This window comes from Hemicordylus capensis, chromosome 10 (genome assembly GCF_027244095.1).
Source record: "Hemicordylus capensis ecotype Gifberg chromosome 10, rHemCap1.1.pri, whole genome shotgun sequence".
NCBI classification, from domain to species: domain Eukaryota; kingdom Metazoa; phylum Chordata; class Lepidosauria; order Squamata; family Cordylidae; genus Hemicordylus; species Hemicordylus capensis.
Genome location: NC_069666.1, coordinates 18,435,423 through 18,462,454, shown reverse-complemented (window position 1 = coordinate 18,462,454; position 27,032 = coordinate 18,435,423). Strand labels below are relative to the sequence as shown.

Sequence of the window (27,032 nt, the reverse complement as noted above, 5' to 3'; positions counted from 1 at the left end):
TCTCGGTTCCAAGTTCCCTCCCTGGCATCTCCAAGATAGGGCTGGGAGAGACTTTTGCCTTGGTGAAGCCGCTGCCAGTCTTGGTAGACAATTCTAAGCTAGATGGACCAATGGTCTGACTCAGTAGAAGGCAGCTTCCTATGTGAGGGCTGTATTCCATCACTCCAGTCCCATGCATGAGGAGTACACCCCATTGCACTCAGGTTGCCAATTGATCAGAAAGACAGATCAGCTCTGCTGCTGTGTTTTCAACAGATTTAGCAACACACCTGAGACTCCTGGAGCTTGCCGGGAGAGCTTGCTGCAAACCCCTCTGCTGCTAAAGGCAGAGCTGCAGAGGGCCGGTCCAACAGCTGGCAAGCTGAACTATAAAACTTTAGCCCTGTCTGTTTCATAGGACATCTTCGGTAGGACATCTCAGAACTAAGCCTGCTCTACAGCAGGGAACCATCCCCACCAGGAAAAGCGGGCTCGCGCGAGACGCCTTCCTTCTCTCTCCTGCTCGGACGGAGATCTTTTGGGATCACTTGCCGGGGGTGGGGAGATGACGAGGATCTCTTGCAAAGGTGCTAATTACCGGTGCAAGGCAAGACTTTGATTGGTCCCTGGAATGCACGAAGTTCTCCAGTCCCCGCCCCAAGGTGGGCAGATGTATTAAGAGGCTTGGAGGGGCTGCACGCGGGTGTTGTTGTTTTGCTGTGTGTGGGGCGCCTGCCAGCCGCTCGGAGGTGAGATCTGGGGTACCATCCGGGGTAACAGCTGGAGGACGTGGGAGGCGGCGGCGGCTGCTTCTTTAGCTGCTTACCTCGCTCCTACTACTGCGCATTAATTGCGAGTTAATGCTGCGTGTTCATTTAGCTTGGGTTGGCCGAGTATCTCCACAGGGTTGAGCTAGCCGGTTTCCTGCGTGCTGATGAGAACCTTAAATGGCAAGTCTTTGGACTCTAAGAGGATTTGCCTGGATCAGTAGGCTACTAAAAGGCAGTGTGGTGTAGAGGTTAGCGTGCTGGATCAGGAATTTCTCCTGGACTCTCGAGTCTCTCCTTATTTCCATCACATTTTTTTTTTAGGAAACAAGTAAAATCTTGGCTTTTTACCCAAGCTTTTAAATGAGTGGTTGTTTTTGTGTGTGTCTGTGCAGCTTTGTGTCTTATGGTGTTATTGTATACCTGGTTTCTAAATTTTTTAAATTAGGATTGTATTTTTATATTCCATTTGAATTCTTTTTGTGTAGCTTTTTAAATAGTTCCAATTGAATTCTTGTTTTGTAGTGTTTTTAATAGTTCTGTATATTTAAATGTTTTGTAAACCACCTTGAGATGATTTTAATGAAAGGGGGTATAAAACTTTAACAAATAATAAACAAATATTTGCTTTGACTCCCATGGGGTGAATGTGTGGACCAGTTGTTAACAACAACAACAATAATAATAATGCACATTTTATATCCCACTCTTCCTCCAAGGAGCCCAGAGTGGTGTATATGTCTAAGGAAGCTTCTTTTAAAGTGGGTGTTATTGTGTATACTTGGTACTAGTTGGTTTTGCAAGCCAAGAATTTGGTGGTGAACTATTATCCCTATTTCCTTCTCCATGGCATGCTTTCCAGTGGCTGTTGCTGGTTTCTCTTTGTGGATTGTTCACCCCTTTGGGCTTAAAAAAATAAATCTTTTGTTGTGTAAACTTTTGAGAACTTGTTGAATAGCAGTGTGTATAATAACTGCCTTTCCTCCAAGGGTGACTTACTTTAAAAATATCCTTCTATTCAGGAAAATGCACAAAACAAAATATACAATAGAAGGGGGTGGGGTGGTAAAAATGCTGAATACATTTAACAAAGCTAAGACTGCCTTGAAACAAATTCCTAAGGAGCAGTAACAAAAAGGCAACCAGAACTAATGTTCTCTCCCCTTGCTGCCCCAATCTTACCTACAACTGTCCTTTTTAAACACTTCATTGTTTTTGTTTGAAATGGAACAATACTATACAACATACACAATTTACAAAAAACAAACAAACCCCACCCCACAACAATTGGCTCGGTTAATATAAAAGATGGCCTACAAAATAACTTATCATTTCTAAGCAGTGTTTATGTGTTTATATGTCATTTTAATTGCTCTGGTGTATTGGATTTGGAATATCAAAATTTAAATAAGGAACCAGTCTTTCCAAAATGGCCTTCGTTATGCAAAAACTTGTGAAGTTGACTTGTTGGGAGTTCAGAGGTCTCCTGTTCTCTGAAACCAGTGGCTGACATGAGGGAAACGACTGAGTAGTCCCATTGAAATTAAAAATATTATTTCTGTTTGTGTATTTCTGTTTGTTGCTGGTCACAGACAGTAATAAGGAACGGAGTGGAATTAAAAGGACAAGTTTGGCATTGCTTAACTTCTCCTTTTAAGTTGAATGGGACTACTTTGAGTCATGGTCCATTTCTTATACCTGATCTGCTTTTCCCCAGTTGATGGTAATTGTGCACTTTACTGATATCAGCAATAAGGTTGTTAGTTCTTTCTCCAGGCTTCAAGTTCACTTAAGTAACCACCTCTGGTTTCAACTATAGAAAGCAAATTGTGCCCCCACACTTCTATTTATGGTGTTTATATATTGCAAAACCGTTTGCCAAAATGCCAAAACCTGCCCACAGTACCTGGTATGGTTTAGCTGCAGTGTTCCCAGTATCGGGGATTCCAGATGTTGACTACAACTCCTATCATCCCCAGCCAAAGGCCAGTGCAACTGGGGATGATGGGAGTTGTGCTTAACATCTGGGAATCTCTCTTTCAGTGAACACGGGTTTCTTCTAGTAATTGAGCAGGAGTGGGCAGACACATATTTGTACTTGCTGTCACTCCTACTGGTGACTTGGCTTGCTGCTTCTAAGTACCACTGTCTCTGTCTGTCCATGTGGAGGGTTAGGATGGACTGAAGGACTCTGATGTCTCGTGACTAGTCTGGATGGAGGGAATGGAATATTCTTTGCTGTTCCTCGCCGCCACAAAGTGATGGGTACATGTTGTTGGAAACCATTACAAAGAAATCAAAAGGGCATGGTCTTCTTCACTCCTCCTGCAGATGTTGGCCTACAACTCTTGTAATACCTGGCTATTGGCTACTGTAGCTGGGGATTATGGGAGTTGTAGTCCAAAAACAGTCAGCGGCAGGGTAGGGGGAGGTCTAAGTTGAGCAGGCCTGGTGTAGAACAGATTTGAAATTGGAATTCCAACTCCTTTTGTAAAACTGGGATCATTGAGCGGAAAGCTAGCTTTGCACCAGTAGCAAACTCTGTTGAGTCAAGTATTGATTTATTTAAACTTAATTTTGCGTTTACTATCCTGCTCTTCCTCCAAGGAGCCCAGAGTGGTGCACATGGTGTTGTTTGTCTGAGGTAAGTTAGGCTGAGACACAAGTGGCTGGACCAGAGTTACCCAGTGAGTTTCGTGGCTGAAGTAGGATTTGAACTTGGATCTCCCTGCTTCTAATCCAACACTCTAACCACTACACTATGGTGAAGGGTTACTGGGAAGCTTCTCTAGATGGGCTGTGCAAGAATGGAGGCTTAGTGGAATGCTGGCTTCCCAAGGAGGATAACCACCATGTAGGGCACAATGAAGGGTGGAGGGGTGGCAGTACTTCTACCATCCTGTCCCGCTGTTGAAATGGGGTAGCAGAAACCATACAGATGAGGCTGCAGAGGACCTCGGAGAACTGGTGTACTGTAGCAGGTGAAGTCATTCACACAGTCAAAAACTGTGTTCTACCCGGGTTAGGGAGCTGTGTGGGCTTCCAGTTCTTGGTTCTGTGGAAGCAAGGTAGGAGGAAAACCTGGGTAGCTTTTCCTCCTGCCTTGTTTCCACACAATCACTTCTGCCCAGGTTCTCCTCTTACCTTGCTTCCATACAACCAAAAATTGGGAGTACACACAGCTCTCAAACCTGGGTAGAACTCAGTTTCTGATTGTGTGAATGACTTCTGTATCTATTCCCTCTGCAGAAGTAAGGGGGTGATATCTCTGAAGGTAGAAGATGGGTCTCCAAATTCACCAAGAGATAATCTGGACTAACAATTCATTGATGTTCAATAAGAAGTCTTACACTTTTCTCTCTCTCTCTCCCAACTCAGTTGAGTGGCCATGATGGGTTCTTCTATGATGAGCCAACAGGCAGGACCACCAGATAGCAAAGAAGCTCCTTCCAGAAGGGTAGAACAAGCTAGAGTATCTCCATGCCTCGTGCCAGACTCTGAAACTGTTGCTAGAAGATGGACATGGCAAATGGTCCTGTTCATCACCCCACTTCTTCTGGCCAGCACTGCTGCATACGGTGAAGGATATTCAATGGCATCTTACCAGACCCCACCTGGCACTCAACCAACATTTTCGGACTCCTTGCCTCTCCAGAACTCAACAGATGGGTGGCCTAGGGCTAAACGAGATTCCCAAAGCCACTCTGCAGAGGGCCATCCAGGGTTGCACTCTGTAGGGGGAGAGCCGTCCTCCAGAAACACATTGGCTAACTTGGTAGGCGCTACAGATCAGTTAAACCAGGTCTCTGGCAGCCTTGAGCCGAAGGTTGATGACCAAGGACTTCCGAGCAGCACTGATTCTCCTGTCTTGCAGAAGAACAAGTACAGCTCCACAGGTCTGAACCTTGCAACTTCCCCCTCACCTGGTGCATTCACTGAACCTACAGGTATTTCTCCTAAGCTTTCTTTGAAGGGATTTGAGCAATCTGAAATCAACATGACGGCTTCTTCTCTTGTGTTGCAAGCAGTGGAAACCAGAGTAATAGAACTAGCAAATACTATGGATGCCCTTCCTACACTTTCCCAGGCATCACCCTCTCCAGATATTCATAGTTGCTTCCCCTTGGCTCTGCATACCGTGCATCAAATGACACTTGCCAAAGAAACCTTTCCAAATACAGTTTCCACTCTGGACCAACCTGCTTCTGCCACCATCTTGACTTCAGAAAAGCCATCCATTTCTGAACGACTCACAGAGGATCTGCATGGACCACAGCTGTCTTCAGCCCAAATAGGTCATGGTATTGTACATGCTGATGGAAGCCCTATTGCTCCCACCCAGGCTGACATTCTTGGTTATGGCACTTCTATCAGCCCACCCACATATTTAAAATCTGAAAGTCCCACGATGCTGGGTACTAGTCATCCAGATCTGAGGTCTCCTGTGGGAACAATTCCTCCTAGTATAACGGGTGAGGGAATGAAATTCTTCAGCTCAGGTAATGTGGTAGCCATCCGTCTCTCTCGAACGTCTGAGCCACATGCTCCTGCTAACGTTTTGACTGGCTCACCACCTACACAGCCTGCTAACAGAACTCCAAAGACCCTCTTCCAACAGATGACTGCATTTGTTGGCTGGGAACTTGGATCTACCAAGAAGCCTTCTGCAACAGCAGCTCTTCCTGAAACTCTGTCCCATCCTTCCATCCAGCAGGCATCTACTCACTCCTCTGAGCCTCCAGTTCATGTTACGCTCCGTGATGGAACATTAGCAGACTTCACGAACTCAGGAAAGACCAGAGGAGTTTCCAGTCATTGGCTCCTGGAGCCCCGAAGCATCAACAAGTCATCCCAGCATGAGCCTGTTCCCTCAGCAGTGTCTCCTAATCCTTCTGCAACTGCTGGAGCCCATGCTTCCTTTGAGGACTACACAGAGAGTCCTAGGCGATCACGTGCTCATTCTGGAGTCTCACCTAGCCATGGTCTCTCACCTGTAGTTGCTCTGATGAGCTCTTCCATCCAGCCCTCCATGACCAAGTCTACCATGCAGGGCTCTCAATGGACAAATGCCACTTCTCAGTTGCTTTCTGGTCGCACTCGTTTGCCTGTAACTAAGTCTTCCACTGACATGACTGATAGCAGCCAGCTGGCAGAAGGCACGGTTATGCTTCTTCCTCATTCCTCTGCAGTTGGGATGCCAGACTTGAGTCTTTCTCTGACCACAACACCACTTGAACCTGATACAGTGGCTGTTGGCACACTTACAAAGCCCATACTTCTCGAACACCAGCATTCTGTACCGAGACAGCAGATCACAAGCTCAGATTCTACTTCTCTGGATGTGACACTCTCATACTACAGCACAACTGAGGAGCCCAAGGATTCCTCGGTAACCGAGACTATGCTAAGCATCCCCAAAGTGGAGGGATCTAAGCAAGCCCTGAAGGATGAGGCCTCTTCTGTAGAAGAGGAACATCGTGGTCCTGATGAAGCTTCTAGACACACCACGGTTGCAAGTAGCACAATCAGCCCTGGCCCCTACTTGCTAGATGCCCAGGCTTCAAGTCTCCCTCCACTGCACACAATCTATCCCAGAAGTGACACATTTGGGTATAACGTTCTCTATACCAATAGGACATCTATTGGCAAATCAGAAGCTAGTTCATTGGAAGCAATAACAAATGCTGCTAGTTATGGGGAGCTGATGGAGACTGGGCACCCTGCAAGGAAGGAAGAAACTTGGGCAGATGCTCAAGTGATCTCTACATCCTCCTCTGAGTTCCCATCTATAGCTGCAGGAGGGGCTCCAACAACAGAACTGGCCTCTGGCTTGATTTCTGCAGAGCCCACAGCACAGGAGCAATTCCCCTGGCCTAGACAAAGAAGTGGAGCAATGTGGTCGCCTCCAGATCCCACCTCTTTTGCCAGCCTCACACGGATGTCCAAAGAATCCTTTGAGCTCCAAACTAGAGTGTCTGCCCCAAAGATGGTTCGCCCTACTACTGTGGACACTGCGACAGCAGGAAGCCCTGGCCTTCCATCTCGCTCGTACTTGGACTTGGCAGGGATTACCGAGCCCATGGGATCCCCCCCTGCCAGAATGGAACATACTGAGCTAGTCATGGGAAACTCCACCACCGGCATGGCAAGAGAGCTTTTCAGTGTGACTCTCCCTGAACGGAAGGTTGCCCTTCCAACACCCTGGCATGCTACAGCAGTCCCTGCCAACATAACGGAGCCGGGAAGCCTGTCAGTCCCTCCAGGCCATGGCTCTGCACCTACGAGACCTACATTTGTTGACTCGGCTAGAAGTGGTAGTCCTGAATCAACATTCAACAAACACATGAAGTATACAGAGGACCTGATCAGTAGAAAAGAGTGGAGGGTGTATACCAGCAACCTGCTGTCCAGTACCTTGAGTTCAGAAGCACCAAGGCCTGATCTGAAAGCTGCAACCTCTTCAACGGTGGCTGCTACAACCTACAGAACACCATTTCTACCCTCATGGGCCCCTGAAGCTCACTCCAATATCTCACATATAACTATGCTGGAGACTGTCCCGGTGCCGTCTACTGCTGTCCCGGTGCCGACAAGGAGGACTTTTCCTGATGGACCAAAGTCTACCATAAGAACAGCTTGTAGCAATGGTGCTTGTCATACAAGAGAGATCTTGGTGTCCATCACTCCACCTCAGAGTACATCGGCTCAGTTGCCAGCTACTTCCCAGCAACTGACTAGAAAGGTCTTGGTTAGTACAGTGGGATCAGCAGATGCCAAGAACATGACTGCTGGATTCTCCACCAAGGTGGCCAGGCCAAAGGGAACCAACACCACAGTACTGCTAGCCAGTATGACGCCAGGGACTGTAACTGAAGATGGCCACACTTCCAAATGGCCAGTATCTCAGTTCAAGACTTCAGCACTGAGCCAGTCCACTGGGGGAGAGGATTCGACTCCCAGTAGGCCTCCATCACCTATTCTGATGCTGCCTCTACGGTTTCGTCTCACCAGGATTGATTATACAGAATCCTTGGGGAACAAGTCCTCTGAAAGCTACAAGAAGGTGGAGAAGGAAGTGAAACTCACTGTAAGTACTCCTTGTTAGTTCAAAAACACCATGGCTCTGTTACACGTTCAGCGTGAAGATAATGCCTGTGGATGAACTGTTCTTGTGACTATCTTAAGATTGGGGTTGGGTATAGTCCAGATATTACTGCAGCTGCGTGGAAGCTGTTTTTTCATGCATGCCCCTAAAGGGGGACCAAATTGCAGGAGTTCTGATCTCAGCTGAGCGGTGATTGAGCAATATGCCCTGCCTGTCTGTCAGCTGGTCTCTAAATATCCCTGAAGTGTTACAGGGTGAACCCATAGAAAAGGGGCTACTGGACCAGGGCTATAACATCTAGATCAGGTTCTCAAACTGAGGTCCCCAGATGCTATTGGGCTCCAACTCCCAAGGCCGTTGTGACTGGGGAAGATGGGAATGGGAATCAGATGACAACATCTGGAGACCTGAGATTGAGAACCCTGATCTGAAGGGTTGCTTAGTGTTTCTGAAATGTAAGTTGCTGCCTGGTGTGCTGATTTGACTCACATCAGGATGCAGTAGGAGAAATGGGTGTCTTAAGGTCTAGCCAATGAAGGATGATCTCTTATGATCCAATCTAGGAACATAGGAAGCTGCCGTATACAGAGTTATACCCTTGGACCATCTAGCTCATCATTGTCTACACCAGGGTTCTCAACATTGCATCTCCTGATGTTATTGGACTTCAGCTCCCACAATCACCAGCCCCAGTGGCCTTTGGTTGGGGATTATGGGAGTTGAAGTCCAATAACATCTGGGGACCCAACGTTGAGAATCCCTGGCCTACACAGACTAGCAGCAGCTTCTCCAAGGTTGCAGGCAGGGATCTCTCTCAGCCCTATCTTGGAGAAGCCAGAGAGGGAACATGGAACCTAGATGCTCTTCCCAGAGCAGCCCAATTCCCTGTGGGGAATATCTTGCAGTGCTCACCCATAAAGTCTCCCGTTCAAATGCAGGGCAGACCTTGCTTAGCAAAGGGGACAATTCATGCTTGCTACCCCAAGACCAGCTCTGCACCCATTCTCCCTTCCAGCCAGAGAGGGCTTGCTTCCCTCGCTTGGAGCAAGCCGGCAAACGAAGTGTTGTCTGGGAAGGACCATGTGCTTCCATGGTGCTGGCCACACCTCCTGCGTTGGCACGCATCTGACTTCAGTGCAAGGGGTGTGACTGGCAAGGGGGAGCAGTGGTGGGGCAAGTAGTGACAGCCTGTCCTTTGGTTTCTGCAGTGATCACTATGGACCTATGGTGGAGCAGCTGCCATCCTTGTCCATCTCTTAATCAGAGCCATGCCTTCTCGTGAACTCCAAGTGGAGTCTGTCTGGCTCCAGGGGATGCAAGCCAAAATGCCAGCTCCCATGTAGCAGAGGCTGGAAGTGAGGTTCTGAGGTGCTCTGCCCTTCTGGTTGGAGGAAGGAGGAGAGCGAGACTGGGTGTCCAAGAATCCCTGGCACATCTGATCAATTTGCAGACCTCGGCAGTCTTAAATGTTCTTCTAGGCACATAATTCCTGTAACCATAAAACCTCTCTGTCTTCCAGCTAAACAAGATGCTATCTACCTATAGGAGCTTCCTTCAGATAAACATTATCCGCTTCTCGTAAGTACTCTAGTCTATCAGATGCAAGTCTTCTCTGCCAGAGGGAGATGTGGCTGTTCTTTTATAAATCTATAAAAGAACAGATTTAATCTTTTTTTTTTAGTATTTGCAATGCTAGCTATAAATGTGAGGCAATCCACATGAATCCTATTAACTGAACACGCATTTAAAGGTGGGGCTTATTCGCATTATCATAACATTAACAATGCCAGTCATAAGAACCTAGGAAGCTGCCTCATACTGAGTCAGACCATTGATCCATCTAGCTCAGTATTGTCTACACAGACTGGCAGTGGCTTCTCCCAGGTTGCAGGTGGGAGCCCTATCTGGAGATGCCAAGGAGGGAACTTGGAATCTTCTGCATGCAAGCAGGCAGGTGTTCTTCCCAGAGCAGCCCCATCCCCTAAATGGGAAGGTCTTACAGTGTTCAAACATGTAGTCTCCCATTCAAACGCAAACCAGGCTGGACTCTGCTTAGCAAAGGGGACAATTCATGCTTGCTACCTCAAGACCAGCTTGGTCCCATGATGCAGCTGGCTTAGTACAACTTTGGATGGTAGTCTTGGAAATGGAGCATTTAATGAAGTGCTTCCAACTTGTCCATGAATTTGTTCAATTTTTCTTCTCCCTCACAGAAATTTTTTGCAGCCATTGAATATCCCTGTGTTAATTTTAGCTATTCATGAATGGTCAGGGTAACCAGGAGCCTCCTGTTACACATTTGATAATTTGTTGCAACCATCATATGCTATCAGTTCTAGATTCCTTTTCAAACTATAATTTTGGTATGTTGCCAGAACAGAGAGGAGAGCTGGTCTTGTGGTAGCAAGCATGACTTGTCCACTTAGCTAAGCAAGGTGCACCCTGGTTGCATATGAATGGGAGACTTGATGTGTGAGCACTGCAAGATATTCCCCTCGGGATGAAGCTGCTCTGGGAAGAGCATCTAGGTTTCATGTTCCCTCCCTGGCTTCTCCAAGATAGGGCTGAGAGAGATTCCTGCCTGCAACCTTGCAGAAGCTGCTGCCAGTCTGTGAAGACAATACTGAGCAAGATGGACCAATGGTGTGGCTCGACATATGGCAACTTCCTATGTTCCTAAGGGGGATCTAATGGAGTAACAGCCTCTTTTTTCTTCTCCAAGGGATAGGCCCACCATATGTCAAGAGTGTAGCCAGCTAATAGTACAGTGGGAAAATGACTTGCCTAGCAAGCCAGAGGTTGCTGGTTCAAATCCGCTGATATGTTTCCCAGACTATGGGAGACACCTATATTGGGCAGCAGTGATATAGGAAGATGCTGAAAGGCATCATCTCATACTGCATGGGAGGAGGCAATGGTCAACCCCTCCTGTATTCTACCAGAGACAACCACAGGGCTCTGCGGCCGCCAGGAATCGACACCAACTCAAGGGCACAACTTTACTTTTTATGTCAAGAGTACTTCTAGCCTTGGGCATGTGTCAGGCCTGCACAGCATAAGGCCCACAGGTCGGATCTGTCCCACAGGGACTCTTTTGCTGGCCCCAGGGGTGGCCCAAAGTATTGTGGTGCCTGAGCTGAGATGCAAAATGCCACCTTGCCCCATGGACTTGGTGGGGGTCAGCCCTCTTTCAGAATTTCTCTGCAAGCATTGAAAGTACGTGGGGGACAGGGAAGAGGAAAGGTTGCCAAGAGCCCCCTCTTACCTTCTCATGCTTTGGGTAACTAATTGCTTTCAGTAATATTTTTAATAATTATTAAAATGCTGACAATTTACCTCTACCCCTGCATACAAAGTCATGTTTGGTTCCAGTGACTTATGCACCCCTGGAAGCATTGCTTACCTATACCTCCCAACAGGAACGCAGGAAGCTGCCTCATACTGAGTCAGACCATTGCTCCATCTAGCTGAGTATTGTCTGCACAGACGGGCAGCGGCTCTCCAAAGTTTCAGGCTGGAGTCTCTCCCTTCCCTACTTGGAGATGCTGCCAGGGATGGAACCTGGGACCTTGAGCAGGTCCCGATGTCTTGAGAACCTGCCTTGCATGCCCTCTTGAGCTATAACCCCATCCCTGAAGACGTGACAATTACAAATATTTATATACTGCTTTTCAACAAGAGTTCCCCAAGCGGTTTACATAGCTATAAATAAATAAAATGGCTCCCTGGGAGTTCCCAATGGGCTCACAGTCTAAAAAAGAAACTTAAGACAGACACAAGCAACAGCCACTGGAGGGATGCTCTGTTGGGGATGGATAGGGCCGGTTGTTCTCCCCGCCACATAAAAGAGAATCACCACTTTAAAAAGATGCCTCTTTGCTCAGTTGGCAGGGGACATGACGGGATCATAGGAAGTTGCCGTATACAGAGTCAGTCTGAGTATCGCCTACACAGACTGGCAGCAGCTCTCCAAGGTTTCAGGCAGGAATCGCTCTCGGCCCTACCTGGAGATGCCACCAGGAATTGAACCTGGAACCTTCGGCATGCAAGGCGGAAGCTCTTCTATTGCACTCTGGCCCCATCTACCAGTGTTGCATGTCTTTGACAGAGACTTCCATCCTGTTTAAGGGAGAGTGATGGCCTTTTAACCCATACCCTCTTCCATTCACTGAAGTGATGTCCTTGTTTGTATTATTGGCATAACATGGACATTTCAGCAGATCTCTTTTAAAAGGTACAGGAGAACCCCGTTACTTGTGGGGGTTCCCTTCCTTGCCTTACTATTGTGAGTAATGGAACTGCGAGTAATGAGGCATTATTTCTATGGGGAGAGGGTTGTTAAGTTCCAGGCTGCAGGGAAAATGGCAAAAAACGCAAAAAAAAACCCACCCACCCCTTACTTTGGCATGCTCTGTGGGGTCTCCATATGTCCAAGAGCCTCCATGTGCCCAGGAATGCCCCCAAAAGGATGCAATGCCCCCCCTCAAATGGGGAAAAGTCCATTTTTTTTAAAAAAAGAAATGAGCCACAAAATGGTTCCTTGTCTCCTCCTGGGTTCCTGCCGACAAAATGGCGGGCAGAAGTGTCCTCTACAGTCACTTCCAGCCCTCTAGGAACCACGGATACATGGGCTTTAACCCTTTCATGTATACTGGAAGCAGGTGTCACTTAGACACCCTGTGGATACACAGAACTGTGAATAGCGGTTCCACAAATAATGAGGTCCTACAATGATAAACCCCTCCTGTATTCTACCAAAGATAACCACAGGGCTCTGTGGTCACCAGGAGTCGAAACCGACTTGACGGCATACTTTATTTTACTGTACTGCCACATGATTTTGCTGTCTGACTCTGCTAATGGAGTAAAGTTAGCTAAATTCTCACTGCTGCCACCACATGGAGGAAGCAAGCTGCACCTGACGGGCCCACCAATCTATGCTCCTGCATCACGTGGTTCTACAACCTCCAGAAGCTCCACTCTGGCTTCTCCATCAGATGGATGGTCAGTAGGATTCCTGCAGGGGGAAGAGATGGAGGAAGAGAAGCTGCACAGGAGAGCACAGTGTTCTGAGCAAAGAAAATGTTCCAGCTGTTCCCCAGAACTTTGGCCACCACAACACATGTAAAAAAGTCATTTGGTCCCCAAAATAGTTGCATGTCCTCTATAAAAGTCGCTTGTTGGCAAACCCTTTTCTTCTCACACCCCTCAACATACTTAGCATTGTTTGGTCTCTCTTACTACAATACATAACATATATTTTGAAGAATTGGTTGGTTGGCTGGTTTGTTCAAAATAAAGTCATACTTCTTGCTTGTAGAATCCGAGGGATAGAGTTGTGATAGAGCCCCTGGTGTCGCAGTGGTAAAACTGCTGCCCTGTAACCAGAAGGTTACAAGTTCGATCCTGACCAGGGGCTCAAGGTTGACTCAGCCTTCCATCCTTCTGAGGTCGGTAAAATGAGTACCCAGAATGTTGGGGGCAATATGCTAAATCATTGTAAACCGCTTAGAGAGCTTTGGCTATAAAGTGGTATATAAATGTAAGTGCTATTGCTATTGCTATATGCATGGACAAGGCAGTAGAGTGGAATCAGGCATATTAATAGTTTAATGAAATAGATATTAACAGATAGGCAAGTGCAGACTGCTTTTCAGTGCTCATGCTGCTGGCTGCTAGCCCCGCCTCCTTTCAGTGCTCTTGCTGCTGGCTGTTGGTTAGCCCTGCCTCTACACCAGGACTGAAATAGAAGTAACTAAAGCCCCATTCAAAAGCTGGCCTGGATCAAGGAATGGATTAACCAAAAACACCACCAGTATCTAAGTTAGATCATGGGCATAAATGCATATTGCGTTGGTCATGAAGATATCCTCAACTCTTTTGGAAAGAGTTGATTCATGGATCAAACAAAAGACATGGAGGCTGGTAGACCTCCCCCCCCCCACTTTCTATAGGGAAGCTAGTGTGAATTTCAGAGTAATAGGTCAGAAAACTTTCCAAAATGGAAAATTTTCCACAGAAATGGTGTGGAAAAGGTTCTGGAAAACTTCCCCCTTGGCTACTTGAAAAAACTTCAGAGGGGAAATCAACAGGGTGGAGGTGGTATTACTGCATAAATAGGTCAAATATTTATATTTGTGAACTGCCTAAGCCATCTGGGTGAGGTGGTGTAAAAATCTAATAAATAACATGCCAAATCAGATCATAATCTATTTTGGGCGTTGGAAATTTGTATAGTATTATTTGGAGAGAGAAAATTAATGTGAACTTTATGCAAATAAGGGGGAAACTTAAACTTCTGGAAAACCCACATGTCTGGTGAACAGAGTTTGCTAGGAACCTTGCTGTACGCACAACGGATTGGAGATATGCTAGCAAGTCCACCACAAGTGACCTGAATAAGAGCTGTATTGGTTCTCTTGCTGCAGGAATGGCTCCGTGATTGTTGAGAGTGAGGCTGTTTTCCAGGGCGGCGAAGGCCTTGTTCCTACACCATCTGATCTCATCCGTACTATTGTAACAGAAGTAGGCGAACGGGAAAGGGACTCCTTCTTTGAGTGGAGAGTGGATCTGAAATCTCTTTGGTCGAACGGTAAGCACCTGTAAAGGTAGCCTTGTGCTGTGTTGCTGGGCGGCTGTGTTGGCAGCAAGGATATTGGTAGTTCACTGGGGATGCTTCGGGGTGACCTTTTTATTTGCAGCTAGTCTATGAAGAAAGTGCTTGGGCTGCCGATGCTTAAGGAAAACCTGCTCACGAGCAAGTCTACCCACCTATCAAGATCTTCGGCTCGGTGTACCAGTGCCTATAGAGGCGAGATTGTTGTGTTTGTGAGGCGGGGCCTACTTGGTGCTTGCCCGACTCACCAGTTACAGAACTTCCTCTGTGAGGAGGTCTGTCCACTCGCATCTCTCCTAACCTTTTGCAAACACTGCCCTCTTCAGGTAGGCTTTAGGGCAGGGTTTCCAAACCTGGGGGCCTCCAGATGTTGCTGAACTACCACATAATCACCAGCCACAGTTTATTGAGTAAATTCCCAACTTCGCCAGCCACTATAAATTGTGGCTGGGGGCGATAGAAGTGGTAGTTCAGCAACATCTGGAGTACTGCAGGTTGGGAACCCTTGCTTTAGGGTTTGAGGAGAAGACAGCGGCTGTTTGTGGCCTCCTGAGGCGTGTGGATGTGAGCTCTTGGTTTCCTCTTGGTTCCATTTTTTGTATGGGGGCACCCTATTTATTTATTTATTTAGTAGATTTATATACTGCCCTTCCAAAATGGCTCAGGGTGGTTCACAGCATGGAATAGCTTTGCCAGTGAGGCACCATCACTTCATTCTTTTAAATGCCAGGTGAAGACCTTTCTGTTCACTCAGATTTTTTAATTGGTTTTTAAAACTTGTTTCAAAAGACTTTAAAAATGTTTGGTATTGTATTTTTGTATTGTGGTGTGTGTGTGTGTGTGTGTGTGTGTGTGTGTGTGTGTGTGTGCGTGTGTTTATTTATTTATTTATTTATATTGTTAAATTTATATACCACCTTTCATTAAAACAATCCCAAGACGGTTTACAGCAAAATTTAAAAACAAGATTGTAAAAAAGAAACAATTAAAATATTAAGCTAAAAATATAAAACAAATCTGATTAAAAAATTTAAAACAAAAGCATAAAAGCAATACAAAGTACAAAGAGCAGCAGCAGAGACAATCATATAAAAGCCTGGGTAAAAAGCCACAATTTAACATGCTTTCTAAAAACTGTGATGGAGACTGAGGAGTGAATAGCCACTGGGAGAGCATTCCAGAGTCTGGGGGCAGCAACAGAGAAGGCCCTGTCCCATGTGCATGACAACTGAGCCTCCCTAATTGTCAGCACCCAGAGCAGAGCCCCCTCAGATGACGACGTCAAGCGGGCAGCAACCCTTGGGAGCAGGTGGTCCCTCAGATATCCCGGGCCCAAACTGTTAAGGGCTTTAAAGGTCAAAACCAGCACCTTGAATTGGACCCAGAAACAAACTGGCAGCCAGTATAGCTCTTTCAAAATGGGTGTGATGTGATCCCAGTGGGCAGCTCCAGATAAAACCCTAGCTGCCGCATTTTGCACTAGCTTCAGTTTCCGGATAGTCTTGAAGGGCAGCCCCACGTAGAGTGTGTTACAGTAATCCAGCCATGACGTGACTAAGGTATGTGTTTGTATTGGATGTTTTTAATGTTGTTTTGTGAGCCACTCAAAGAACCAGTTGTTATGGGGCAGCTAACAAAATTGGTGGTGGTGGTGGTGGTGATATTATTATTATTTTACAGTCAGACAGTTATTGACTGGTTTGTTTTATCCAGGCATCGAGTCCTTCCCAAGGACCTGGGATTTATTATTATTGCTGTATTTCTCGTCCAGGTTTCAGTTTGAAGAACCTAGAACCCGAGAGGCTGACTGTCTCCTTCACTGTTCTGGGGCTGGGATCCATTGCAGCGTTTGGTGGCTTGATCAACTCGGAACCTTTGGAATTGCTGAGGAATGAGGTAATGTCAAGAGCTGTGCCTTTGAGTGTCAAGGGAGACTAACTTCTGGTTAGTCCTGGTGTGATGTGGTGTGGTTTGGCTTGGCTTGGCAGTGTCAGTGTTTGCATACCTGTAAGCATAAATCTGGTACTGTTGGATGTGAATATGTGGGCAACGGGGCAGCAGGGAGGTGCGTTGCCTCCCCGATGGGCTATTCAAACAATGGATGCTGGCGGGGGGGGGGGAGAGAAGCAGCGGGAGGGGTAAGTGCACCCTCCGCCCCGCTCTTAAAGCACCACCCCCACCACGGTTCCGTGCACATCCCTAGCTAGGTATGCTGGGAGCTGTTGTCCAAAAACGGCTGGAGGGCTAGACTAGAGCAGCCCTGATCTTGATCTTCTGCTCTACCACTAAGATGGGTCCTGAGGAGGTTAGGGATCAACTAGAACTTGCTGGTTGGGGCCTGAACATCTGCGTTCTGTGTTGAAACTCTAGCAGGCTAAGGAATATCTGAATCATATTGTGGTTTCTGTCTGTAGGTGATCTTGGTGCTTGGAGCTCAGTATGAAGTGCAGAATTTCTCACTTGTCACAGTTGGGTATGTACATGAGGATCTCCCCTTCCATGCCTCAGTGGTTGGAAGCTTCCAATATGGGCATCCACAGGCTTTTTTTTTGGGGGGGGGGAGAAGGAGCCAGCAATCCAATACATCAACCCCCCCCCCTCCGGGAGGTCCTCCCTGGGAAGATGCCCCATTGAATCTAATGGGAACTGGCTTAATCCAGAGGGGCAACTGCCCACTCTTGCCCCCCCCGCCAGACACCCATAACTTCCAAGTAGTTGGGTTTATATTGTGTACTAATACAATGAATTTGTATTCATATATACCACTTTCCAACAAAAGTTCCCAAAGTGGTTGACATATCCTCTATAATAAAATGCTTAGGTGTAATCCTGTGTCTGCCTGTGTCTTTCTCGGCTGTTCTGGGCATGCGCGGAGCGCATGCCCAGAACGTCCAAGAAAGATACGGCCGCAGAGACACAGTGGCCATGTTGAAGAGGGCAGAGGCGGCCAAAGAACGGGCTACGGGGAGGGCAGAGGCGGCAGCTGGGGTCTGGTTCATCATCATTGAGGCATTGGGGGTCCGCGGGGAGGGGAGAAACGGCCGCGGGAAGTGGAAGGGAGAAACGGCGGCAGGTCTGGCCCCCCTGCTGAAAAGGACAGAGGTGCGGGTACTAATGGGGAGGAATGGTGCCAATAGATCAGCCTTGTGAAGTGGCCTGTACTCAAGCCTGCAGAAGATCCAGTTGTATGCGGGCTGCAGAAAGGGAGGCAATTGAGCATGTGTGAATACCTCTGTGTGTATCTAGGTTAGGGCTGCTCAACTTCGGCCCCCTTGCAGATGTCGGACTACAACTCCCATCAACACTGATTACTGGACACTGTGGCTGATGGGAGCTGCAGTCCAAAAGCAGTTGAGAAGGCAACATGGTGCAGCCCAGGTCTAAGTCATGTCTACCATGCCAGCATTTCAACTCCCCTAATCCTTAGCCACAAAATTTGGGTTGGGGATGATGGGAACTGTTATTTCAACACAAGCCGAAAGTTGCCTGTCCCTGGTCTAGGATAAATCTACTTTGAAATCCAATGGCAGTGTATTGAAAATGCTTGGATTCACCAGCAATGGGCTTTGTAGCAAGTTACTTCATCTTGCTTCATTTTTGTGCATCTAACTTTGTATATCAGACTGTTGCAAAGATCTGTTGGTTATCCCCTAGCATGCACCGCCTTGGTTGATGCAGAGACAGCATCCTTATACAATGGGTTCACAAGTGTTGCTCCTTCCCCCATAGCAGGACATAATGGATTCCACTTTTTCCCACCACTAAAACATGAAACACTTGAAATATAGAAGTTACTCAAAAGGTCCCCTCGGGGGCGCACCTAGGCATTTTTGGCACCCGGACCTAAGGCTAAAGGGCTTTGGAGGCCCCCCTCTGTAAGCCACCACTGTAACTTATTTTTTAACTTACTTCTCATTTCCCCTTCACCTTTCACCTGCTCCACACCACTCATACCCTCGCCGGCGGCAGGCCTCCTCAGCCTGCGTGTGCGCGCAGTAGGAGTTTTTATTTATTTATTTATTTATTATTATGTATTCGATTTCTATCCCACCCTTCCAAGAATGGCTCAGGGAGGTTTACACAGAGAAATAATAAATAAATAAGAAGGCTCCCTGTCCCCAAAGGGCTCACAATCTAAAAAGAAACACAAGCTAGACACCAGCAACAGTCACTGGAGGTACTGTGCTGGGGGTGGAGAGGGCCAGTGACTCTCCCCCTGCTCAATAAGAGAACCGCCACATTAAAAGGTGCCTCTTTGCCAGGTTAGTAGGGGTTAGGAGTGTCACAACCCTTGACGTAATGGGATGCAACACTCCATAACTCGTACTGCTCATGTGCGCAGGCCGAGGGAGGCTGGTCTGCAGGCCAAACATCAGGGTTCTGGGGAGGCCCCCCAGGAGGCCACGGACCTATGTCCTGCGTCTAAAATGCACCACTGGGTACACACAGTGCTACTGTAATCAGCAGCAGTTCACCTCGGGGTAGGCTAGGATATCTAGCAGTTGGGCTACCACCAATCCCATTCTGCTCAAATAATGTGGTTCTAGGTCCTCATTACACAATATTACTCAGTACTTAGTTTGGATTGCCTTCCCTTCAACATACGTACCTGTGAGCTCGGTCTCAATGGATTGCGATAAGGTATAGGAGCATAGATGCTTCCCCGAAGGGCGGAAATTGTGCACGTGCGCATGAGATGGCGCATCAAGCAAATACTAGGTATTCAAGAACAAGCTGTTGAATTTGCACTCTGAAGCAAAGACTGCTTGGGAGCAGTGGCACTCCTTGGACCGGACTTGTGGTCAGAAGTCCAGTTGTCCACCACGCTCACAAGTTTTCTGATGTCCGCTCAGTTAATTTTAGATTCCGCTCAGGTCCCACTCTGAATGCACTTGACACAGCTTACAACCAGACCACTGGTGGGGACTGGGAGGTGCTGAGGGCTGGCTGTGGCTGAGCCTGCTCCACCTGTCCATGTGGGGTAGGGGTGGGGCAGGGTTGAAAAGCCTTGAGGTCCAGGCTCCAAAATAACCTAGGTGTACCTCTGCTTGGGAGGCTGATGCCCTGATTATCTGGCAGAACATTAATAGGTGGTAGTGCTATATTGGAGCAGCACGTATATAGCGGGTTAGAGCCTTGTGAACACTATTCTTATTATGCAGGAACATCCAAGGTGACCTACACATAAGAGGAGAAGCCTACATTAATACATCTACTCATGTGGATATTCGATGGGCTCTAGAAGCATTGAGGGGACTTGCAAACTACTCAGTGGACCTCTCCTCTCTTTCCATTAATGGTCAGTAGCTGCTTGCTAAAAGCCAACTTCTGTGTGACCCCCGGTTAGGATTGATGGGCTGTTGGTGGGACTTACCTGTCCACTCTTTGATTCTAGGGTCAAGGCTGAGTCTGCAGGTCTTTCCATTCTCCTTCTTGGTAACCAACAAAATGGTCAATGAGGAGCTTATGGATCGCTCTTCTGTGCAGCACAAGACCCTCGCCAGGGATCTCTCGGATGTGGTAGGCATAAAACGCAATTGCACTAGAAAGCACATCATCAGTGGCTGGCATAACGTCGAGGAGAGCTGGTCTTGTGGTAGCAAGCATGACTTGTCTCCTTAGCTAAGCAGGGTCGGCCTTGGTTGCATATGAATGGGAGACTAGAAGTGTGAGCGCTGTAGGATATTCCCCTCGGGATGGAGCCGCTCTGGGAAGGGCAGAAGGTTCCAAGTTCCCTCCCTGGAAGCATCTCCAAGATAGGGCTGAGAGAGATTCCTGCCTTCAACCTTGGAGAAGCCACTGCCGGTCTGTGAAGACAATACTGAGCTAGATAGACCAATGGTCTGACTCAGTATATGGCAGTTTCCTATGTTCCTAAGCAGTGATAGAAATCGTCAGACTACAAGACTTTTGAAGCTTCCTTTGGGTGTGACAGACTTGCTAGAACTCATGTACAGAAGACCTAAAGGACAGCATGAAATATGTGTATATTGTCACGGTACAACCCAGTTGCCATGTATGTTAAAATGGCTTGCTGGGAGCCAGGCATTCTTGAACTTGAGTCTTCAGATGTTCAACAACAACTGCCTTCATCCCCAGCCACAACGGCCTTTGGGATGAGGGGAGTTGTACTCCCGCAACAATCTCCAGAGAACCAGGTTTGAGAGTGCCTTCTGTCAGCTTACCTTTCTGGGAGGGTTGGTAGCAGTATAATAGAAATTGCAACAGAGTTTCTCTGCCAGAGGCCTTGCCTACCCACAGATGTTTAATCTGCTCCACTTCTTTGGTAAACCCTGGATAGGAACATAGGAAGCTTCCTTCTGCTGAGTCAGACCATGGTCCATCTATCTCAGTATTGTCTACTCAGACTGGCAGCGGCTTCTCCAAGGTTGCCGGCAGGAGTCTCTCTCGGCCCTATCTTGGAGACACTGCCATGAAGGGAACTTAGAACCTTCTTGCTCTTCCCAGAGTGGCCCCATCTCCTAAGAGGAATATCTTACACTGCTCACATGTAGTCTCCCATTCAAATGCAAACCAGGGCAGACCTTGCTTAGCAAAGGGGACAATTCATACTTCCTGCCACAGAACCAGATGTCCTTTCCTGATGATACCCGGCCTCAACTTTGATCAGGGGTTTCCAACCTTTGGAATTCCAGCTGTTGCTAAACATCTCCCATCATCCCCAGGTACAACTTATCGTGGCTGAGGTTGATGGGAATTGTAGTTCAGCAACAGGATGGGAACCCCTGACTTAGATCAACTCATGGTAGGTCTCCTCTAGAATGTAAAAGGTCACAAATTAGGCTCTGCCTTGTTGAGGCAAAGTGTATGCCATCCTCTAGCACACGTTAAACTTGGCCACATAAAACTGCTGGATGTGTTAAGTTTCCCCCGGAGATGGACCACGATTCCAAGCTTGGAACCACCAACGCTTGACTGGTAGGGTTTTAAGCAGAGGTCTTTCCCTGTACCGGATTGTGTTTGACCCTACCAAGGATTGAACCTGCGATCTTGCTCTGTCAAGCATGTATTCTCCCACTGGAGAAGAGTGACTCAGTTTTTCATTAAAGACTCTGTACCACCTAATGGCACAGCGGGGAAATGACTAGTCTAGCAAGCCAGAGGTTCCTGGTTTGAATCCCCGCTGGTATGTTTCCCAGACTATTACTTTCACAACTTCTAATGTAGCTCATGATCTTGAATGCTAACTCAAACAGGAGCTGACCATCAGTAAAACTCTGTTCTTGCAGCTAATGCGTATACTGAGGAAGTACAAAAATCTCCTGCAAGTGGCCATTCGAGAAATTAGGTAAGTAGCAATGCTAATTACTAATGTTCCCCTTGATAGCCTGGCTAGTTTTGTGTTGTAGCATGCTCAACTAGATGCTATGTGGAAAGAGTACTTGGAGAAGACAGTTGATCTGGTACTGAAAGACCTTTTCATTTAGGTGAAGCCTGGTATGGGATGGAGGCTCCTCCAAAAAAACCCTGCCAGCTTTGAGCTTCTAGCAAGGTCCATATGTAGGGACACTTGAGCTTTGGCTCCAAAGCTTGAACTTCTGTAGGCCAGCAGGGCAATCTGGTCACTTTGTGTATTGATAAAATGTCACAAGCTGCCAAACTGCTGATGGGTGACTAGGCTGTCAGCTGACTGATAGTAGAATTGACAGTATGTCGCTCATGCAGAAATGAGCAGTAGTTTTGAAGACGGCACTTTGTCTTGAAAGATGCATACATGTGACAGACTTGTGGATCCTTATCGAAGACATTCCTTTGTGCATATGAGAAGTGCGGTTGATACCGTATTTACCCGAATCGGAAGACTACTCTGAATTTTTTAAGAAGTTAAAAATTAGAGGCTAAATACAGGTTAGCCAACTAATGGCTCAGAGGGGAAATGACTTGACTAGCAAGCCAGAGATTGCCAGTTCAAATCCCTGCTGGTCTGTTTCCCAGATTATGGGAAACACCTATATCAGGCAGCAGCGATATAGGAAGATGCTGAAAGGCATCATCTCCTACTGTGTGGGAAGATGGGAACCCCTTCCTGTATTCTACCAAAAGACAATCACAGGGCTCTGTGGTTGCCAGGAGTCTACCTTTACTTTTTAAATACAGGTTATACCTGCATGAACTCAAAAGCAACAGAACTCTTAATTAAGCCAGCCTCCTGATTTGTAAAATCAAACTAGGAAAAAACCTAGTCTTGGATTCAGATAAATACAGTACCTCTTCTAAAATGTTTGCAGTCCTTACACATGTAATTAGAATGTGGTGCCCACCTAACCAGGGTTTCCTCTTGGTTGCCAGTGATTTAATTGCCTGTGGTGCTGCCATAACACAGATCAAATGATTGGCAACTGAATGAATAGTTGGCACATGAGCTCTAGAGCAGGGGTAGGCAACCTTGGCACTCCAGCTGTTGCTAAACTACAACTCCCATCATCCCCTGCTGCAAGTGATGGGAGTTCAGTGACAGCTGGAGAGCAGTGTTCCTTCTAGCAGGGATTCCCAGATGTTGTTGACTACAACTCACAGAATGCCCAGCTGCAATGGCTTTTGTTTGGGCATTATGGGAGTTGTAGTCAACAACTGGGAAACATTGCTGGGGAAAGTGGAAGGAAAGAGAAGAGGACGGTCAGCAGCCAGGTGGATGGACTCTATCATGACAGCAATGAATGCACCCCTGAGAGACCTTAAAGGCCAAGTTGAAGACAGATAATCCTGGAGAGAATCTCTCTATGTGGTTGCTAAGAGTCGACACCGGCTTGACTCCACTTAATCAATCAATCAGTCCACAGCAGTCTGGGAATCCCTGTTAGAGGGAACACTACTGGAGAGCCAAGGCTTCCTACTCTGCTCTAGAGGTTACAGCAGGGTTGTACAACTTCAGTTCTCCTACAGATGTTGGACTACAGTCTCCATAATCCCTGGCCATTGGCCACTGGGGCTGGGAATCATGGGAGTTGTAGTCCAAAAACAGCTGGAGGTCTGAAGCGGTGCAGCCCTGGGTTACTCTGAAAACCTACTTTTGAAGAGTTGAGTGGCTTGCAGAGCTCTCCTGCATCTCCATCCAGGTCAACAACCACAGTGTAATTGACAAGTCAGATGACAGAAGCATGGTTCCTACTGTTCGTTACGGAGTTGGAAGGTTGCTTAGGTTCCATTCTCTGGTCTTGCTGTTTCTGTGGATGATGCATTATGAGTAGCCAGAAACCGTTGGACAGGTTTCTACCGCACTCGAGGAGTGTCTTTCTGTGTGGCTTGGGTGTTGCATCTCCTCCCAATTTCTACTGCAGGGGTGGCTCCTTGCTATGCCATGGAGACGTGATATTTCAGCATCCTGCTCCAACAAGTAAAGAGATCCTGCAGACACTCGCTCTTTCAGTTGGGCCAAAAGATTACCTGGCTGCATCGAGCCTTCAGGTGGACCCCTTCTCTTTTACAGTAGCAGGTATGCCAACTTCGTGTTCAATGACAACTAAGAATACTGAGAGCCAGCATGGCATAGTGGTTAGAGTGTTGGACTAGGACCAGGAAGACCAGAGTTCAAATGCCCATTTGGCCATGAAGCCCCCTGGGTGACACTGGGCCAGTCATGTATCTCACAGCCTAACCTACTTTAGAGTTGTTGTGAGGATAAACATAACCATGTATGCCACTCTGAGCTCCTTGATGGAAGAGTGGGAAATAAATGTAAAAATACTAGACCAGGGCTGCTTAACTTTGGCTCTCCTGCAGATGTTGGCCTACAACTTCCGTGACCTGTTGGCCGCTGTGGCTGAGGATTATGGGAATTGTAGTCCAAAAAAAGCTGGGGGGACAAAGTTGAGCAGGCCTGCACTAGACCATCAACATCAAGACAGGAGGCCTTGTACCTGGGTTTGGATGGTTGTGAAAACCCCTCCAGTCCAGGTTGCTCAAAACAGGATAGCCCAGGTTTAATACCCTGCACTTAACCAAGGTAGGAAGGGAAGAGAACTCTCTCTCTCTCTTCTTGTTGTGTGGATCCATGCACCTTTTCTAGCAGTATTGGAAATGATATAGCTGTGGCTACAGGTGTTGCTATCCATAAATGTGCCACTCTATGATCCTATACTTGCAGCATCTTCAGAAGAGCTGGTTCCACCTCCTGTCTCTTCGTAGCCAGTTGGAGGGGGGCTGCTGATGTAATGAGGCCTCCCATTCTACTGGCAGTGCAAAGTATGCTGGGAAAGCTTTCTAGGCCTTTGGAGGACTTGCTATGCTTCCGATCTAGGCAATGGATGCCTCACCTGGCTTATGTGTGTCTGCTGGGTTTGGTGACCCAAGCAGAGGTTATGATTGTCTGTTGCTACTCGGGTCTCTGACCTCGCTCCTTGCCTCCAAATGGTTGTGTGAAAGGCCCTGCTTTATGCACACAATCCTCTTTCAAACGTGCTATACAACAAATATTTATATACTGCTTTCCAACAAAAATAAAGTTCCCAAAGTGGTTTACATAGAGAAACAATAAATACATACATTAAATATATAAGATGGCTCCTTGTCCCCAAAGGGCTCACAATGTAAAAAGAAACATAAGAGAGACACCAGCCACTAGAGGGATGCTGTGCTGGGGGTGGATAGGGCCAGTTGCTCTCCCCCTGCTAAATAAAGAGAGCCACCACGTTAAGAAGGTGCCTCCTAGCCCAGTTAGCAGGGTTTAGATAAACGACAACAGACGCTATAGAAAGCATTGCGTTAGTAAACACTGCATTCTAATAAATGTAGAGCTAGTAACATAAGAAGCTGCCTTCTACAGAGTCGGATCCTTGGTTCATCTAGCTCAGTATTGTCTACACCGGTGGGGCACAATTCCAGTGCCCTAGTGGGCCCGAATTAACCATGACTTAGTGTGTGGGGACCAAGGTCCATTTTCAGCACATTATTATATTCAAATTAACAGTCTTCATGAAAGCAAGTATTAGCTACTTGTGGAGGGGGAAACCCCCAACTTTAACCAAGCATAGTGACTGGAAAATAGACCCTCTCCCTACTCAGTCAGCAGGGCCCCGGGAGTGCACGCCAGCCCCAAATCAATGCCAAGTCCTCTCCTCTGTCAATGGATGTTGCTTTCAGGCTGTAATGCTAGGCATGCTTACATGGGAGTAAGCCTCTGCTGGGTACCCTGTGGGGCATATTTTGGAGTTATCATGCGTAAGATGGTGGTGTAAGGCAATTTCCAGAGAGGATGCGCCCATACTTGGAGAAGAGGGAACAAGTCAAGAGCATGTCTCCTGCTGTTGCTGCAGGATATTTCTATCTGGGGGCCAGCAAAAAAAGTCCCTGTGGGCCGAATCTGGCCACTGGGCCTTATGTTGTGCAGGGCTGGTCTACACAGATTGGCAGCAGCTTCTCCTCCAAGGTTACAGGCAGGAGTCTCCCCCAGCCCTATCGAGAGATGCCATGGAGGGAACTTGGAACCTTCTGCATGCAGGTGCTCTTCCCAGAGCAGCCCCATGCCCTAAAGGAAATATCTTAGTGCTCACATGTGATCTCCCATTCAAATACAAACCAGGGCAGACCCTGCTTAGCAAAGGGGACAATGTGGGCTCACTACCACAAGGCCAGCTCTCCTGAGACAAGCCTGGCTATTTCAAGAGCTTTAATTTAGTGCCAGAACACGTCTGGAGCCTTCTTGAGGACATCAAGCCCTTCTCCTAGATGGGCTGTGCTGTGGCAGCAACTAGGGTTAACCCTGCTCTTGGAATAAAGAGCTGTAATCGAACTGAACCCAAACACTTGTTCAGCGTTCTCTAGTTAAGCTGAACCTGCAATCTCAGGACTGACTTGGACCTGGTTCATACCCAAGCGGAGGTCCAGATAAGTGAGCTAGACCAAGGAAACATACATCTAATTAAAATCTGCCTCTGTGTGACTCCCCACCCCGCTTCAATCCTTTAGGTGATGGGCTGGAGCCCCCCTTCCCAAATCCTGGCATCCCTGGCTATGGTGTCGCCCTCATTGTTCTCTGTGCTCTTGCTTTAGCTGCTTTCCCCATCCTGGTCTTCCTGGTAAGTAAGCAATAGTCGTCATATCTAGCTTGAATGATGCAAGTTAAATTTTTGCTAGAGCATGGATGTCGGTCACACTTCATGCACCAGAGGAGAACACAGCAACTACTGGAAGATGATTGAATTCTGTAACCGTTTGGCTGTGCCTGGCTAGAGTGCCAAGTAACTTTGCTGTCTTGAATCAGAGGTGGTATCGGTTAGCCGGTTATGCCAGCAACATATACCACTGAGATACTGTGAAAGGGGAACTTCAGAAGGTTCCGGCTTGGGTCCAGGGTATTTAAGAGAGCGCCACCTTTGTCATGAACCCTGCCGCTTCCTGAGATCACATGGAGAGATCCAGTTACTGCCACCAGTTTGCTTGGCGATATGGAACCGGGCCTTCTCTGTGGCTGCCCCACAGATATTAGGCCTGTGCATGTAAAAAAAAAAATATTTTAATCTGATATGATCCAATATAAAAATTGTTGGAATTACAATAGCCATGGTGGTGGCTATCAGATTTATTCTGATATCTTTTCTGATAGAAA

General features: G+C 47.3%; 1 protein-coding gene across 1 annotated transcript in view; it reads left to right on the top strand.

The window, feature by feature from the left end:
• Positions 1-604: 604 nt before the first annotated feature.
• The window catches only part of LOC128334681 (uncharacterized), a 29,771-nt gene continuing 3,343 nt past the window's right edge, over positions 605-27,032 (top strand). The window contains exons 1-11 of the mRNA XM_053271657.1: positions 605-728; positions 4,125-7,833; positions 9,371-9,429; positions 14,280-14,443; positions 16,239-16,363; positions 16,882-16,940; positions 19,630-19,766; positions 19,863-19,987; positions 21,718-21,776; positions 23,767-23,921; positions 26,393-26,502. Coding sequence (XP_053127632.1) covers positions 4,135-7,833; positions 9,371-9,429; positions 14,280-14,443; positions 16,239-16,363; positions 16,882-16,940; positions 19,630-19,766; positions 19,863-19,987; positions 21,718-21,776; positions 23,767-23,921; positions 26,393-26,502 — 4,692 coding nt within the window. The 5' untranslated portion in view covers positions 605-728; positions 4,125-4,134. The remainder of the gene's footprint in view (positions 729-4,124; positions 7,834-9,370; positions 9,430-14,279; positions 14,444-16,238; positions 16,364-16,881; positions 16,941-19,629; positions 19,767-19,862; positions 19,988-21,717; positions 21,777-23,766; positions 23,922-26,392; positions 26,503-27,032) is intronic.